Here is a 16,268-nt window from a genome sequence, read left to right on the forward strand (position 1 = left end):
ACTTTCTCCTGATGTTCTGACGAAGGGTTGTCCACCATCTACCTCTACCTGTGAAGGATGATCGTTTCTTCTTTTGGGATGGCAGTGAGGGACTTCATCAAAGTCAGAGCGTAACTTGTCCTTCATATCTTCACTTACATCTACAGAGGCTGCCAGACCTGCTGAGGTTTTCCAGCACTTTCTGTTTTTATTCCAGATTTCCAGCATCCGCAGTATTTTGCTTCTCTACTTTAATTGGCTGCCTCCATCATCCCTGCTGCTCATTAATTGGTCGACCCCATCAAAATTGCTTTCTCACTACTGCGCGCAGCCACGCCACCCGCTTTACATCCCAACATCAGGACTTCATCCTCGTCGACAAAACCTGAGCCTTGATCTCTGCGTTGTAACTTTCAATTCTTTTTCTAAACAGATATTTATTCTTATTGAGAGCTCACGGTCTCTGCATTTTGGAAGCACTTGGTTCCGTCTGTCCTCTGATCCATAGGGAAGATGTTCCTTGTCGTCGCTGGACTAACTTGATTCGTGCTGTATTCCTGCGCTCAGTTTTAGATCCTATTTTGCTTCTTCTCACGGTCATTATTCCTCTTTTGTTTGGCTCTCCTCCTCCCTCTAGTGGAAACCTCCTACAGCAACAGGAATGGGCGTCATCATTGGTCATTTAGCCCCATGCTCTTACATAGCAATTGCTCGATGAGAAAGATGAAGTCAATTCATCCAGTTCACCTTCCATCATTCTGGTAGTCGCATGTTACAATGATAATGACGTTGTTGAATAAATACGGTGATCAATCTCTATCAATGTAACAGACCCAGACATGAAGTGAGGAAACCCCCTCTGTGTTGGAGAACTCTGGGAACCAGAGGTCCAAAGTCACTGGTTCCTCCTAAGCCGCCCTATGCTCATCACATGTCTTGTCTCAGGTTAACTCATGTATGCTGGATCCCAAAATGTAATTTCTCAAGGAAATCTCACTTCTTTGCATTTGAATGAATCAACACTAAGTGCGCCTACCATCTCCCTGGGGAGCCAGGTCTGTAGATGATCCATTCGCTCATTGAAATAATATTAATTTTGAATTTACATACTTCCTTGTAAATGCAGACCATGTCCTCTGGGTCTGTTATTCTAGACTAGGTGAAATAGTACTTCATGGCCAACACCCAGTAAATTCAATGGCTTTTTAGTAACATCACATGTAGATTTTATTTTATTGGTTCAGATGAAAGAACATGATTTGCCTAAGTCAGTGGATTTCAACCTTTTTTTGGTTAAGGAACCCAATGGTATATCGTGAAATTATGTGAAATGTTGGATTTGCATGATATTATTATAGATTGTACAATGCTAGCATATCCTAATTATTTCATTTTGCCCAAAATTTAAAAAAAAATTCAAGATTTAATAAAATTTCAAATGACCTGAAAATTGAACAGAACTCTTGAGGGATGCTGGTGGAACCCTTGGACTCCAGAGAAACCCAGTTGAAAAATACTGGGCTAAGTGATTCAGTTTGGTTTGAATGACCTACAAATATCACACCATCACTTGTAATGACCAATGAGTATAATCTTTAGCAACTGTTTCCTCCTTTCAATGAGGCACCCAGCTGATGGTTTGCCCAGGTGAGTCTCCACCCCAAGCGTCTGCCACTCCGCAAGTTGTTACTGCAAACTAATTCTGATCAAAGCAAAATACTGCAGATACTGGAAATCTGAAGTGAAAAAAAAATGCTGGAAAAACAGCAGATCTGGCAGCATCTGTGGGAGAGAGAAACGGAGTTAATGTTTTGAGTCCCAATGACGCTTAAGAGCTAAAGAGAAGTAGAAATGTGATGAATTTTGTACTGTTTAAGAGGGGGTGGAGCAAGGTAGAAGATCAGGGATAGGCAGGAGCTAAGGAGAGATTGACAAAGAGGCAATGGACACAAGACAAAGGGAGTGTTCACAATAGTGGTAAAGACTAAAGAAGGTGCTGATAGTGACCTAAAGGTAAGAGCAGAATGTGTTGGTAGTAAAACGAGGGTCAGCACACTCTGTGAATGCAGAAAGTGGAAACCAGTGACAGATGGCCCTGGGCGGTGGGGTGGGGGGGGGAGGAGAAAAAGGATTTTTAAAAATTAGTAAATAAATAAAAATATGATCAAAGCACATCCAGATGAGTAAAAAATTCTGATAGGAAGTTGTGTCTTTATTCGATTCACTCAAAATATTCTTTCCAACTTTAGAATCGGTTTTGGGAACCACCCACACTTCACTTGTTGGTGGAACGCTGGTGCCAGATATATTAGTGGAACAGTCCTTTTGGTCCCTATTGCCTTCTGAGAGCCATTGGAGACAGACGATGGAAAATAATATGAAGTTGCAGTCAGGGGACAACATTGTACAGAACACAACACATGATCCTTTTAGAAAGGTAATTCCTAATAGAACTAAATCTCCTCCTCGTTCAGACATGTCAAAATTGTCAAATTTAAGTGCCATAGGACATTACTACCTTAAAGGAGCAATATAAATTAGAGTTGATGTTATCCATTTAAAGGTAATATCGCCCTCCTCTGGAGGAAGAAAGTATATCAGGATAATAAAAGCAACGTACTGCAGATGCTGGAAATCTGAAATAAAAAACAAAGTCCTGGAAAAACTCAGCAGGTCTGGCAGAATCTGTGGAGAGAGAAATAAAGATAACATTTTGGGTTCAATGTGACTCTTCAGAGCTAAAGAGAGGTAGAAATGTGGTGGGGTTTAGTGCTGTTGAATAAGGGGGAAGGGTCAGGTGGAACAAAAGGGAAGGTCAGCGATGGATTAGAGGTCAGAGAGATTAAATATCGAAGATTTCATGAAACAAAAGGCAAAGGGAGTGGTAGTGGTTGTAGTAAAGGAAAAAAGCATAGGTCTAGAGTGGGTGTTAATAGCAGAATATAGATCAGCTCAGTCTGAAAGCAGAAACAAGTTAATTGGTGTATTTACTTCCAGAGGCAGGAAGCAGGAACATCTATCTTTGGTAGCCCAAATGCATTCAGTCGTTTTACCTTTGAGATGGCTCAGCAGTATCTGAAGGAGGAGGAACTCCGAGCCAGACACCAGGCAGCTCTCTTTGGACTGAGAGAGAAAGCACTGAGGGAGAAAACCAAGACTGAGCTGGCCTGGCTGGAGCATCAGAAAACGTGAGCCTCTTAAACTGATTACTTTTGTACATTCTGATCTTGTGTCTTGCAGGAGCAGGAGCAGGCCATTCAACCCCTCAAGCCTGTTCTGCCATTCATTGTGATCATGGCAGACCTGTATCTTAAAATCCGTTCACCTGCTTTCAGAGAATCACAGAATTGTTATAACACAGGAGGCGGCTATTTGACTCATCCAGTCGGCCCTGGCTCGCCAAATGAACGGCATTTGTTGCACTAATTGCCCTTGAGAAGGTAGCAGTGAGCCACCGCCTTGAATCTCTACAGTCCTTTGGAAATAGGTGGGCCCGCGGTATCATCAGTGGGGGGAGGGGTAGGGGGAGGTGGTAGTTCCACCAAGGGAACAGTGTTATAGCTCCAAGTTGGGATGGTGTGACATGCTTGGATCCATTGTATTAGATAAGCTGCAGTACAAAGAACAGTATTCAGGCAGGAGGGATCGGTTGGCTCAGTTGGCTAGACAGTGGTGCAGAATGATGTAGGAGTGCACAATGTGGGTTTAATCCCCATTCTGCTGTGTTAGTTCATGGAGACCTGCCTCCTTGCCTTGCTCCACACTTGATGTGGAGTGGCGCCCCTCAAGCTATATATCCAGTTGTCTCTCTCTCTAACACTGAAATGCCTACTGTCCCTCGTGGACTGTGGCTAATTACCCACCTACCTATACAGGTGCAGATTATAATTTACAAGTTGAGAGCTTAATATGCTTCTGTTGAATTGTTTGATTCCCTAGACATCTCCGGGACAAAGGACAGGATGATAAAATGCCAGCCATAGTCCAGAAGCAACGGGAGATTCTGATGAAGCTACAGCAGGAGAAGGTGAGAAGTTTCGGAAAGTCGCAAATCTTTCCATGAGCCTTCACCCCCTGTCCTCAATTCCAACTGCACACTAGAGCAGAGGTCAGTCCAGTTCAGGGCTGACAGCATCGATTGATGCAGGATTTTGCGGATGTTGCTCAACATGAACATTTTACAGTAAATCCCACATTTACTGGGACTGTGATGTTACTGCCTGTAGAGTAACGACAATGTAACAGTTGTAGATCATATCTTGGGAGATATAGAGTAATGGGTGAATGGTTATGTTAGTAAGACCATGATGATATTAATAACATCACATTGATGTCAGTAGTCAGATGACTGAGAGGTTCCAAGAGAGCTAGACGCAGGATAGACTGTGTCTTGAATACCTTGTGCCTACCCTGAGGCATTATAAATAGCTTTTAATAAATGTTGTGAAGTTAAACGATACCTACTATCTCAGGTCTGTCATGGGGAAGCAAAGCCTCATCAAGGTTCAGTAAGACTAGAAAGCATGGTAACAGGAAAACCTCACTAAAGCTCGGCAATAACATGGTAACACTGCGTCCTGACCACGCTGCTAATGTTGATCTGTGTGCATGACTAAGCAAAGTAACCCAGCAATGTGCGTTCATGGCCAGAAACCATCCAGGGAAAGGTATAACTGCAAACAAAACACTGGAAATACTCAGCAGGTCCAGCAGCAGCTGCAGGGGGGGCGAGAGGGAGAGAAATAGTGTTAATGTTTCAGGTGAGTGACCTTTCACCAGAACAGGTAACAGTTAACGATGTAACAGGCTTTAAGCAGGTAAAGAGGCAGGGAAAACTTGCGGGCGTGAGTGGGGAAGTGGAAGGAAAGAACAGGGAAGGGTAGGCCTGTGATAGGCAGAGGACAGGAGTACTTCAATGACGAAATGGATGATGGCACAAGGCAAAAGGAGATGGGAAATGGGACAAGTAAAGAAACTAAAATGGATCTACCGGAGGTGTCAATGGCAACAGCAGGACCATTACCATTACCTGCTAGAAAGGTAGAGCAGGTTTCACTCCTTGATGTTAGATATGTGTTGTAATAATAAAACTCCCAGCCTCCGATCAGGTCCCATAGTGACTGCAACCACCCCATTTGGACCTTCAGTTGATTAACAAAATTCCAAATCACTGCTAAACTAAGCTGGTGATAAACATGCTATCTACTGATGAGTGGTGAAGTTGTCCTTGTTATTGACCGTGACACCGTCACCTCTGAGTCAAAATGGTTGTGGGTTTGTGGCCTCACTGCAGAATCTTGAGCAGAAAATCTAGGTGGCACTCCAGTGCTATACTGAAGGAGTGCTGTACTGGTGGATGAGATGTTAAGCTAAGACCCCATCTGGTCTAACCCCTCAGATGAGTGCAAAAGATCCCATGGCACGATTTTGAACAAGAGCTGTGGCATTCTCCCCAGCCTTCTGTCCAATAACACATCCTCACTAAAACAGGCTAGCTGGCCGTTATCTCTCGCTGTTTGTGGGATCCTGCTGTGCACAGATTAACTCTTGCATTTCTGATATTACAACAGTGACTACCCTTCAAAAGCACTTCATTGGCTGAAAAGCTTTGAAGCATCCTGAGGATGGTGAAAGGTGCTGTAAAAATACAAGACTTTCTTCCTTGCATCAAAGAGATTGAGTGGTGTAGAATCCTATCTGAGTTCCAGTGAATGCATTGCACTCTGAATGAGGAGCTGAACTGCAATGACTTTACTCTCCCATTCTTGTATCCAGGCGGAGATCAGGCATCTCCAGAATGTCTACAAAGCAGCCCATCAGGAGAGGAAACTCCTCCTGAGACAGCAGCAAGAGATCTTCAGAATTCATCAGACCACCACACACCTCCAGTGCCAGTTGGACAGATCAGCAATGGACCCTCGGGTAAGAAGCCAAAAGTTACCTCCTAAATCCAACATTCTCCTGATCAGACTTCCACGCTCCAATGAGCTTCAGCTCATCCCAAAGCTCTGCTCGCCTGTATCCTAACTTGCACCAAATCCCATTCGCCCATCAACCTTGTGCTCACTGACATATATTAGCTTCCAGTCTGACATCACCCCGATTTAAAAATGTTCATCCTTGTTTACAAATCCTTCCCTGTCTCTGTAATCTCCTCCAACCCAAACAACACTGCAGGATCTCTGAGTTCCACCAATTCTCGACTCACGCACATCTCCGATTTTAATCGCCAAGGCAGCATTTGACCGAGTGTGGCATCAAGGAGCCCTGGCAAAACTGGAGTCAAAGGGAATCAGGGAGGGAAACTCTCCACTGGTGGGAGTCATACCTAGCACAAAGGAAGCTGGTTGTGGTTGTTGGAGGTCAGTCACCTCAGTTCCAGGATATCACTGGAGGAGTTCCTCAGGTTAGTGTACTAGGCCCAACCATCTTCACCTGCTCTATCAGTGACCTTTCCATCATAAGGTCAGAAGTGGGGATGTTCACTGATGATTGCACAATGTTCAGCACCGTTTGTGACTGTGATGGAATACTCTCCACTTGTCTGGATGAGTGACACTCTAGAATGTCGACACCATCCAGGATAAAGCATCCCAATTGATTGGCACCCCTTCCACAAGCATTCACTCCCTCCACCAGTGATGCACAGTGGCAGCAGTGTGCACCATCTACAAGATGCACTGCAGGATCTCACCAAGCATCCTTAGGTAGTACCTTCCAAACCGTCCAGAAAGACACCAACACCTGGAAGTTCCCTCCAAATCACTCACCATCCTGACTTGGAAATATCTTGCCGTTCCTTCACTGCTGCTGGGTCAAAATCCTGGAACTCCCTCCCTAACAGCCCTGTGGGTGTACCTACACCACATGGACTGCACTTGTTCAAGCAGGCAGCTCACCATCACCTTCTGAAGGGCAATTAGGGATGGGCAATAAATGCTGGCCTAGCCAGCGAAGCCTACATCCTGTAAATTAATTTTTTTTTTAAAGTTGCTCCACCCTTGGTGATGTGCCTTCAGCTGTTGAGGCCCTCAGCTCTGGAATTCCCTTTCTAAACCTTTCCATCTTTCTTTCCTTGCTTAAACTGACCTCTTTGGCCAGGCTTTTGGTCACCTGCCCGAATATCAACTTGAGCGGCTCAGTTTTAATTTATGTTTGAATATGTAGTAGATAATGTAGAGGGTAGCCATAATCTCCAAAATGATACATACGGGTTGGTGGAGCGGGTGGTAAAGTGGCAGATGGATTTTAACATAGAGAAGTGTGAGGTCATACATTTAGGGAGGTCAAACAGTTACAGGGATTACAAAATAAATGGGAATCTACTAAGAGGGGTAGATGAAGTGAGAGATCTTGGCATATAAGTATGCAGGTCCCTGAAGGCAGCAGTTCAAGTAGACAAGGTTGTAAAGAAGGCATATGGAATGCTCTCCTTCATTGGCAGAGGTAAAGAATATAAAATGTTGGAATTGTATAAAACACTGGTGAGGCCACAACTGGAGTATTGTGTGCAGTTCTGGTCACCACATTACAGGAAGGATGAATTAGCTCAGTATAGAGGAGATTTACAAGAATGTTGCCAGGGTTAGAAAAGTGTAGCTCGGGGAAGAGATTGGATAGGTTGGGGTTATTTTCCTTAGAACAAAGAAGGCTGAGAGGTGACTTGATTGAGTTGTACAAAATTATGAGGGGAATAGATAGAGTGGACAGGATAAAATTGTTTCCCTTGATGGAGAATTCTAGAACCAGGGGACATAGATTCAAGATAAGTGGCAGAAGGCGTCAGGGGGACATGAGGAAGAACTTTTTTATGCAGAGGGTAGCGGGGTCTGGAATTCGCTGCCCAAGTTGGTGGTAGAGGCAGAAACTCTAAACTCTTTTAAAAAGCACCTGGATCTGCACCTAAAGTGCTGTAAGCTGCAGGGCTATGGGCCGGGTGCAGGAAGGTGGGATTAGAAAGGGCGCCTGGGTGTCCTTGGGCTGGCATGGACAATATGGGCCGAATGGCCTCCTTCTGTGCTGTAACTTTTCTATGCTTTCTATGTTCCTGTGAAGATTCTTATCACGTTTAACTTTGTTAAAGGTGTGATACAAACATACGAATTAGGAGCAGGAGTAGGCCACTCAGCCCCTCAGACCTCCTCTGCCATTCAGTAAGATCATGGCTGATCTGATTGTAACCTCAACTCCACATTCCCACCTACCCCCCACCCCGATAACCTTTCACTCCCTTGCTTATCAAGAATCTATTTACCTCTGCTTTAAAAATATCTAAAGTCTCTGCTTCCACTCCCTTTTGAGGAAGAGAGATCCAAAGACTCTTAATTCTCTGAGGGGAAAAAAATTCTCCTCATCTCTTTCTTAAATGGGCGACCCCTTGTTTTTAAACAGTGATCCCTAGTTCTAGAAATACAAGTTATTGTTTTTGCGACTTGAGAATAATGTGAATCTTAAACGCACCTTTACAAGGCTCCTCCTAATGTGTTGAAGGTAAATGCATCGAGTGCTGCTGCATTGATTCCCCCAGTTCAGGAAACTGGCAGGTTTGAATCCTGCAATGAGCCACCTATTTGCAGCTTAGCTGCTGCTCAAGATGCTACAAGGTGACCTCAATGTCCCTGACTCAAGAAAGTTAAGATTCCTGATCCTAACCACTCCAGTGATACCTCACAGCTATGCCACCAACGCCCCCTCCCCCGCCCCCCTCACCTTGCTGACTAAGACATTGACCAACAACAGGATTAGGTCTGACCAGGATGGACATTGCAGTCGAGTAACTCAGCTGAACACGGAATTAGGTGATGGATCCTGCAGTTGAATACTTGCCACCCCTGGTTTACGCCCGAAGCCTGGCTGCTCAGTTGAGCTACCGGAGGATGGCCAAGGGCTGTGGAACTGTGGCCGAGCGTGAATCGGCACCTTCCCGGGAGGCAGGGGTGGGAGGTGGGGTGTGAAAAATGCAGCAGAGTGTATTGTAGAAGACATTTCTTCCAAATGAGAGGTGTGAAATTCTGAATAAAAGTGTGATGCTGTATGTTTGAATTTATGGAATGTGAGCAGGATTTCGGACCAGTCAGTTGTTCTGGGAATTGGGGAATCCACCCACTGCAGCATTGGGGTGGCAGCCCCTGAGTTAGTGGCTGGTTACCACGGTTACCATTTCGAATTGCCTTGTTTTTTTATCTCTCTATGTTTAGTACTCGGGAATGAAGGACACTTTGCTTGATCCAGCGGTTGTCCATAAGTCCGAGTGCTGGGCAAGTCCAGGCCTCAGTTCCAAGCTTCCTGACCAGGATGAGCAGAGCTGCTCTTCTCCATCAGCCTCTGGGATTGAAGACAGCATCGCCATGAAGCAACTGAAGAAGATGCACAGCAGACTGGATGAAAGGTGAGCCACTCGGTCAGTGGATCTGGTCCTAGACCTGCCCAAGGGAGCCTGAAACGAGAATGATTTGGGAGCTAATTGATTCGGACTCTTGCACGGTGACATAGGGACAGGAGGAGGCCATTCAGCCCCTCCAGCTTGTTCTGCGCCACTCAATGAGATCATGGCTGTATTTGCTTAATTTGCAAATGACAGCACTTCAAAAGTACTTCAGAAGCAAAATACTGCGATGCAGGAAATCTGAAATCAAAACAAAAGACTGGAAAAACTCAGCAGGCTTGGCGGTGCCTGTGGAGAGAGAAACAGAATTAACGTTTCAGGTCAATGACCTTTCACTGGTTCTCCTTCAAAAAGTACTACATTGACTGTAAGGTCTTTGGAATATTCCAAGGTTGTGAAAGGCATTTATTAAGTTTGTCTTTCTTTCTTTCTGATCTGTATCTCAACTCCACCTACCAGCCTTGGCTCTAAATCCCTTAATACCCCAGCTGGCAAAAATCTCTCACCCTCAGATTTAAAATTGTTAATTGAGCTAGCATCTACTGCTCTTTGTAGGAGAGAGTTCCACACTTCTACTAAGCTTTCCATTAAAACGTGGCTACTAATTTCCCTTCTGAATAGCCTGGTTCTGATTTTAAGGTTCTGCCTCCTTGTCGGGAACTCCTCCACGAGTAGAACAGGTCACACTTTTGTCAATCCAGTCAATTCCTTCCAAAATCCTAAAAAACCTGAATCATATAACCCTTAACCTTCACTATCCCAGGGAATACAAGCCTATGTAATCCCTTCTCACGAACTAACTCTTGGCACCCTGGTATCATTCTGGCAGATCTTGGAAGGCGGTCCTTCCAGGACCAATATATCCTCTCTAAAGTGTGGTGCCCTGACAGTACGAGGTGCCCCAGGGTACTAGGGAGCATGACATTGAAACTGGTTGATGCAAAAGCTGAGGGCTTGGCAAATTGAGGACGACTGTAAAAGGTGTCAGTTAGCACTAGGCCATTCTGGAGTAAAATCAAGAACCACTTCTCAACACCTCATTACAGCCTCGGTTCAAACGTGAACAAAAGAGCTGAACTTCCGAGGTAAAGTGACTGTGATTGCCCTTGACATCAAAGCCACATTTGACCGAGTGTGGCATCAAGAAACCCTTGCAAAATTCAAGTTAATGGAATTCAGGGGGAAAAGTCTCTACTGATTGGAGTCATACCGAGCACAAAGGAGGATGGTTGTGATTGTTGGAGGTCAATCATCTCAGTTCCAGGGCATCACTGCAGGAGTTCCTCAGGATAGTGTCCTAGGTCCAACGACCTTCAGCTGCTCTGCAATGACTTTGTCTCCATCATAAGGTCAGAAATTGAGATATTCGCTGCTGATTGGACAACATTCAGCACCATTTGAGACTCCTTATACATTGAAGCAGTCCGTGTCTAAATTCAGCAAGACCTGGACCATTCAGGCTTGGGCTGACAAGTGGCAAGTTTCGTTGTGACACATGAGTGCCAGGCAATGACCATCTCCAACAAGGGAGAATCTAACCATTGTCCTTTGACATTCAATAGCATTACCATCGCTGAATCCCCCACTATCAACATGCTGGGGTTACCATTGACCAGAAACTGAACTGGACTAGCTATATAAATATAGCTAGCAGGTCAGAGGCTAGGAATCATGCGACGAATAACTCACCTCCTGACTCCTCAAAGCCTGTTCTTCATCTGCAAGGCAAGAGTCAGGAGTGTGATGGAATACTCCCCACTTGCCTGGATGAGTGCAGCTCCAATAACACTCAAGAAGCTCAACACCACCCAGGACAAAGCAGCCCACTTGATTGGCACCCCATCCAAAGACATTCACTCCCTCCACCACCAATGCACAGTGGCAGCAGCGTATACCATTTACAGGATGCACTGCAAGAACTCACCGAGGCTCCTTTGACAACACCTTCCAAACCTGTGACCTCTACCACTTAGAAGGACAAGGGCAGCAGACACATGGGAACACCACCACCTGGAAGTTGCCCTCCAAGTCACTCAGCATCCTGACTTGGAAATATATCACCGTTCCTTCACTGTCTCTGGGTCAGAATCCTGGAACTCTCTCTCTATTGGTGCTGGGTGTACCTACACCACATGGACTGCAGCAGTTCAAGAAGGCGGCTCACCACCTTCTCGAGGGCAATTAGGGAGGGCAATAAATCCTGGTGCAGCCAGTGAAGCCCATATCCCTTGAATGAATTAAAAAAAAGGCTTCATTGGGTCAGGGCTGCAAGGGATGATGGAGCAAAAGGCGGGTGAATGGAGTTGAGGTGCAGATCACATTCTAATAGAATGGTGCTGAACAGCTCCTGTTGAGGAGGTGAATGGCCTCCTCCCATTCCTAATCTATGTTTTAATCCTTTAAATTTATGGTAAATGTCTTTACAACATTTCGAATTTACTATTATTTTTCAAGTGAGGGCTGAAGGGGGCATTTGCTTATTTTGGGATTTTTAACCTGACTGCAGACTGGTATTTTAAGCTGTCATTGGTAATAAGAGTGGCACGTGACGTTGGTGGAAAGTGAGCATCTGTCTGAGTAGGAGAATGCTGAAGCCACATCTGCTGGATGCTAAGGGCAGAGTGATTTTGGCTGAGGCCTGTGAGCAACTTGTCCCCTTGAGCTGGGGAAGTGGATGGGGTGGTGGTGTCGGGGGGGGCAAGTGAGCTGGGGAAGTGGGGAGGGGGAGGGTGGGCGTGGGGTGGTGGTGGGGGTGGGTGGAGGGTGGGCATGGGGTAGTGGTGTGGGGGGGGGGCAAGTGAAGAAAGGTACGATGGCACCTAATTGGCACCAGCCTACCCAAACGCCATCCCAGATGGTGTCGTTGGTGCTTGCTGATTACATTGTACCTCTGTTAATTCCTATATGATTGTGGGGCTAGGACTGGGATTCCTCTTTTTACATTTACCAGGTTCTTGACTAAGAAAGAGAAGCAGCTGATCAAACGGCGGCGACAAGCTGAGGACTTACTGGAGTGGAAGCACCGCTTAGATGCAGAGGAGCTGGCCATCCGCAGGATTGAGGCAGAGGCTGTTGCACCCTGGAGTCCACAGGACCGAGAAAAAGGCCCCGGCACCAGTGATCCTTTAACAGAGACTGGTACGATTCAGCAGAAATATCTGAGCTCCTTTTTAGCTTATTCTCTTGCATTCATTCTTTTCTTCTGTGCCATACACGACACACGAGGGCATCTCAGCATCTCCCCAACCTCTGCTGCTGCAGCTTTGCAGCTGGCCTCTAGGAGGTGCGTGAGAGCTGTGTATGATCTTTCAGCCTCGACTTTTCTCTTTCCAGACATCAAGGCACCCAGGAACCAGTTAGAGCTCAAAAGGTAATCAGCATCAAGCCCCTTGATTTGAGGTGATAACCAATTGTGAGAGTTTAGCTTCATTTTATTTAGATCTGGATATAGCCATATTCTACAATAACAACTTATATTCATATAGCAACTTTGACATTGTATAACGTCCCAAAGCACTTCGCAGGAGCAGTATCAAACACATTTTGAGCTACATTCCAGCACAAGCACAGTGGGCCATGGCCTCTTTCTGTGCCATAAATCTTTCTATGTTTCAATAAGGAGATATTAGGAAAGAGGTAGGTTTTGAGGCGGATTGTAATGGAGGGAGGAGAAGCAGACAGGCGGTGAAGTTTAGGGAGGGAATTCCAGAGCTTATGACCCAGGCAGCTGGTGGCACCAATGGGGGAGTGATTAAAATCAGGGATTCTTGAGAGGCCAGAATTGGAGGAGTGCAGAGAACTCGGTCTGGATTTGTTGTGGATTGGTTTGTCTCCTATTTGTGTCACGCCATGGTGTAGAGATGTTCTCTGCCTTGCACGGAGGGTAACCATGGGGGCCTCCAGTGTTGTCAGAGAGTGTAACACCCAAAGGACACAGTGTTCTTTTCACAAAAGCCCCATTTAATTGCTTTTGGTGTTTAAATTCCCAAAATGAGGATAATTCACAAAGTTCTATTTGATTAAATCTTCCAATAAAAGGATCAATTTCCAACTATGTAGATTTTTTTTGTGCATGAAGAGGGGCTGGGGTGAGTGGTGTTGGGGGGGCTGGGTGGGTGAGTGGTTTTGGGGGGGGCTGGGTGAGTGAGTGGTGTTGGGGGGGGCTGGGTGAGTGAGTAGTGTTGGGGGGCGCTGGGTGAGTGAGTGGTGTTGGGGGGGTTGGCTGGGTGAGTGGTGTTGGGGGGGCGGTGCTGGGTGAGTAGTGTTGGGGGGGCTGGGTGGGTGAGTGAGTGGTGTTGGGGGGGGCCGGGTGAGTGAGTGGTGTTGGGGGGGGCGGTGCTGGGTGAGTAGTGTTGGGGGGGTGCTGGGTGAGTGAGTGGTGTTGGGGGGGCGGTGCTGGGTGAGTGAGTGGTGTTGGGGGGTGCTGGGTGGGTGAGTGGTGATGGAGGGGCTGGGGTGAGTGGTGTTGGGGGGTGCTGGGTGGGTGAGTGGTGTTGGGGGGTGCTGGGTGGGTGAGTGGTGTTGGGGGGGTGCTGGGTGGGTGAGTGGTGTTGGGGGGGGGCTGGGTGGGTGAGTGGTGTTGGGGGGAGCTGGGTGGGTGAGTGGTGTTGGGGGGTGCTGGGTGAGTGAGTGGTGTTGGGGGGGGCTGGGTGGGTGAGTAGTGTTGGGGGGTGCTGGGTGAGTGGTGTTGGCGGGGCTGGGTGAGTGAGTGGTGTTGGGGGGGGCTGGGTGGGTGAGTGGTGTTGGGGGGGGCTGGGTGGGTGAGTGGTGTTGGGGGTGCTGGGTGGGTGAGTGGTGTTGGGGGGGCTGGCTGGGTGAGTGAGTGGTGTTTTGGAGGGGGGGTGATGGGTGGGTGAGTGAGTGGTGTTGGGGTGGGGGCCGGGTGAGTGAGTGAGTGGTGCGTTGCGGGGGAGGAGGCTGGGTGGGTGAGTGATGGTGTTGGGGGTGGGGGGGGCCAGGTGGGTGAGTGAGTGGTGTTGGGGGGGGCCGGGTGGGTGGGTGAGTGAGTGGTGTTGGGGGGGGGGGGCCGGGTGGGGGAGTGAGTGGTGTGGGGTGGGGGGGGCCGGGTGGGGGAGTGAGTGGTGTTGAGGGGTGCCGGGTGGGTGGGTGAGTGAGTGAGTGGTGTTGGGGGGGGCCGGGTGGGTGAGTGAGTGGTGTTGAGGGGTGCCGGGTGGGTGGGTGAGTGAGTGAGTGGTGTTGGAGGAGTGCCAGGTGGGTGAGTGAGTGAGTGGTGTTGGGGGGGCCAGGTGGGTGAGTGAGTGAGTGGTGTTGGGGGTGGGGGGGGGGGTGCGGGTGGGTGGGTGAGTGAGTGAGTGGTGTTGCGGAGGGGGGCCGGGTGGGTGAGTGAGTGAGTGGTGTTGGGGGGGGCGGGGGGGGTGAGTGAGTGGTGTTGGGAGGGGGGGGCCGGGTGGGTGAGTGAGTGGTGTTGGGGGGTGCCGGGTGGGTGAGTGAAGATGGTACGTTCTCCAATCCTGCAATGACCACAAAGACTCAGGCTTCTTTTAACTGGTTTTATTCAAGCATATGCAAGCATATCCTAAGAATGAAGACCCAGCTCCCAGGTTGATTACATTTCATTACTTTTGTACTTTTTCTTGTCATAATACATTTGAGTACATTTGAATACATCCAATCTGTAACCGACACACCGGTCCCATGCTAACTCTATCCTATTGAGTACATAAACATGTGATTTTGCTAACCAATTATTCTAAAGGATGTATACATAATTATATTATCCAATCAAAATTAAAACACGTACGCAAAGACCTTGATTCTCACAGCTCAAGACTGTTTGTGTTTCATCAAAGCCCCCTCTTTGTCTATTGTATTTCTTCCCAAAACTAAGTTAAAACCATCTGCCCCTTCCCTATGTGAGAGGGGAATACACTTAATCTAATTTATGTCATACCTTTGTGAGTGGTGTTGGGGGGTGGTGGTGGATGGTGGGGGATGTGGGTGGTGGTATGGTGGGGAGAAAGAAGTTGCCTGGAAGAATATTTATGTAACATAAAGTGAAGTGAGAAATGTATTTCCGGAACAACTTTGAATAAATTGGCTGCCCTGTGTCCTGCATTTTACAACCATGACTACACTTCAACAATAGTACTTAATTGTCTGTGAAGTGCTTTGGGATGTCCTGAGGTTGTGAAAGGCGCTATATAAATGCAAGTATTTCCCTATTCTTTCTTACTGATGTAGTAGACTGTCTTTCCACCTCTGTTTAATTCTAAGTTTAATTGGGTGGGATGAAAATTCCCTCTCTGGCTTTAACAATGTCGGTGTACCAAATACAGTGGCAGCTGGTGAGTTCAAACTGGGAGCCAATGCTTGTTTGCAGCATGACCAAGACTCCTGATAATTAGCTACCAGATCAACAACCTTATATTTGTACAGTGCCATAATGTAATAAAACATCCCAAGGCATTTCAAGGAGCATTATAAAACAAAATTTGACACTGGAGGTATTAAGGTCAGATGGCCAAAAGCTTGGTCAGGGAGGTAGGTTTTAAGGAGTGTCTTGAAAATGAGGTGTAGGAAGGATGTTCTAGAGCAGAGGGACCGAGGCAGCTCAAGGCACAGCCACCAAAAGTGGAGCAATTAAAATCAGGAATGCACGAGAGGCCAGAATTGGAGGAGTGCCAATATCTCAGTGGTGGCTGGGGGGGGGGGGAGGGGGGAGAGAGAGAGAGAGAGAGAGAGAGAGACAGATTAAGGAGGGGGGAAAGATGAGGCCGTGAAGAGATTTGAAAACAAGGGGAAAAAATCCAGCTGTCATAGTTGATGTATCGCCGATCTGTGGCTAAGCCCCTGATTTGTGCAGAGCCCAGTCCCTTTTCCCTCCATAGCCAGGGGTGCTGTTGATTACCTTCCACTGGACTCTTTTTTTATCATTCATTTATGG

The 16,268-nt window shown here is 47.1% G+C and overlaps 1 protein-coding gene across 1 annotated transcript in view; it reads left to right on the forward strand.

Annotated features, from left to right (window-relative positions):
* The window catches only part of LOC121281522, a 68,995-nt gene that overhangs the window by 32,766 nt on the left and 19,961 nt on the right, over window positions 1–16,268 (forward strand). Inside the window, exons 11-16 of the mRNA XM_041194469.1 lie at window positions 2,229–2,416; window positions 2,977–3,167; window positions 3,919–4,006; window positions 5,755–5,901; window positions 9,177–9,367; window positions 12,315–12,502. Coding sequence (XP_041050403.1) covers window positions 2,229–2,416; window positions 2,977–3,167; window positions 3,919–4,006; window positions 5,755–5,901; window positions 9,177–9,367; window positions 12,315–12,502 — 993 coding nt within the window. The remainder of the gene's footprint in view (window positions 1–2,228; window positions 2,417–2,976; window positions 3,168–3,918; window positions 4,007–5,754; window positions 5,902–9,176; window positions 9,368–12,314; window positions 12,503–16,268) is intronic.

Source organism: Carcharodon carcharias, chromosome 8, assembly GCF_017639515.1.
Source record: "Carcharodon carcharias isolate sCarCar2 chromosome 8, sCarCar2.pri, whole genome shotgun sequence".
In the NCBI taxonomy this organism is placed as follows: Eukaryota; Metazoa; Chordata; class Chondrichthyes; order Lamniformes; family Lamnidae; genus Carcharodon; species Carcharodon carcharias.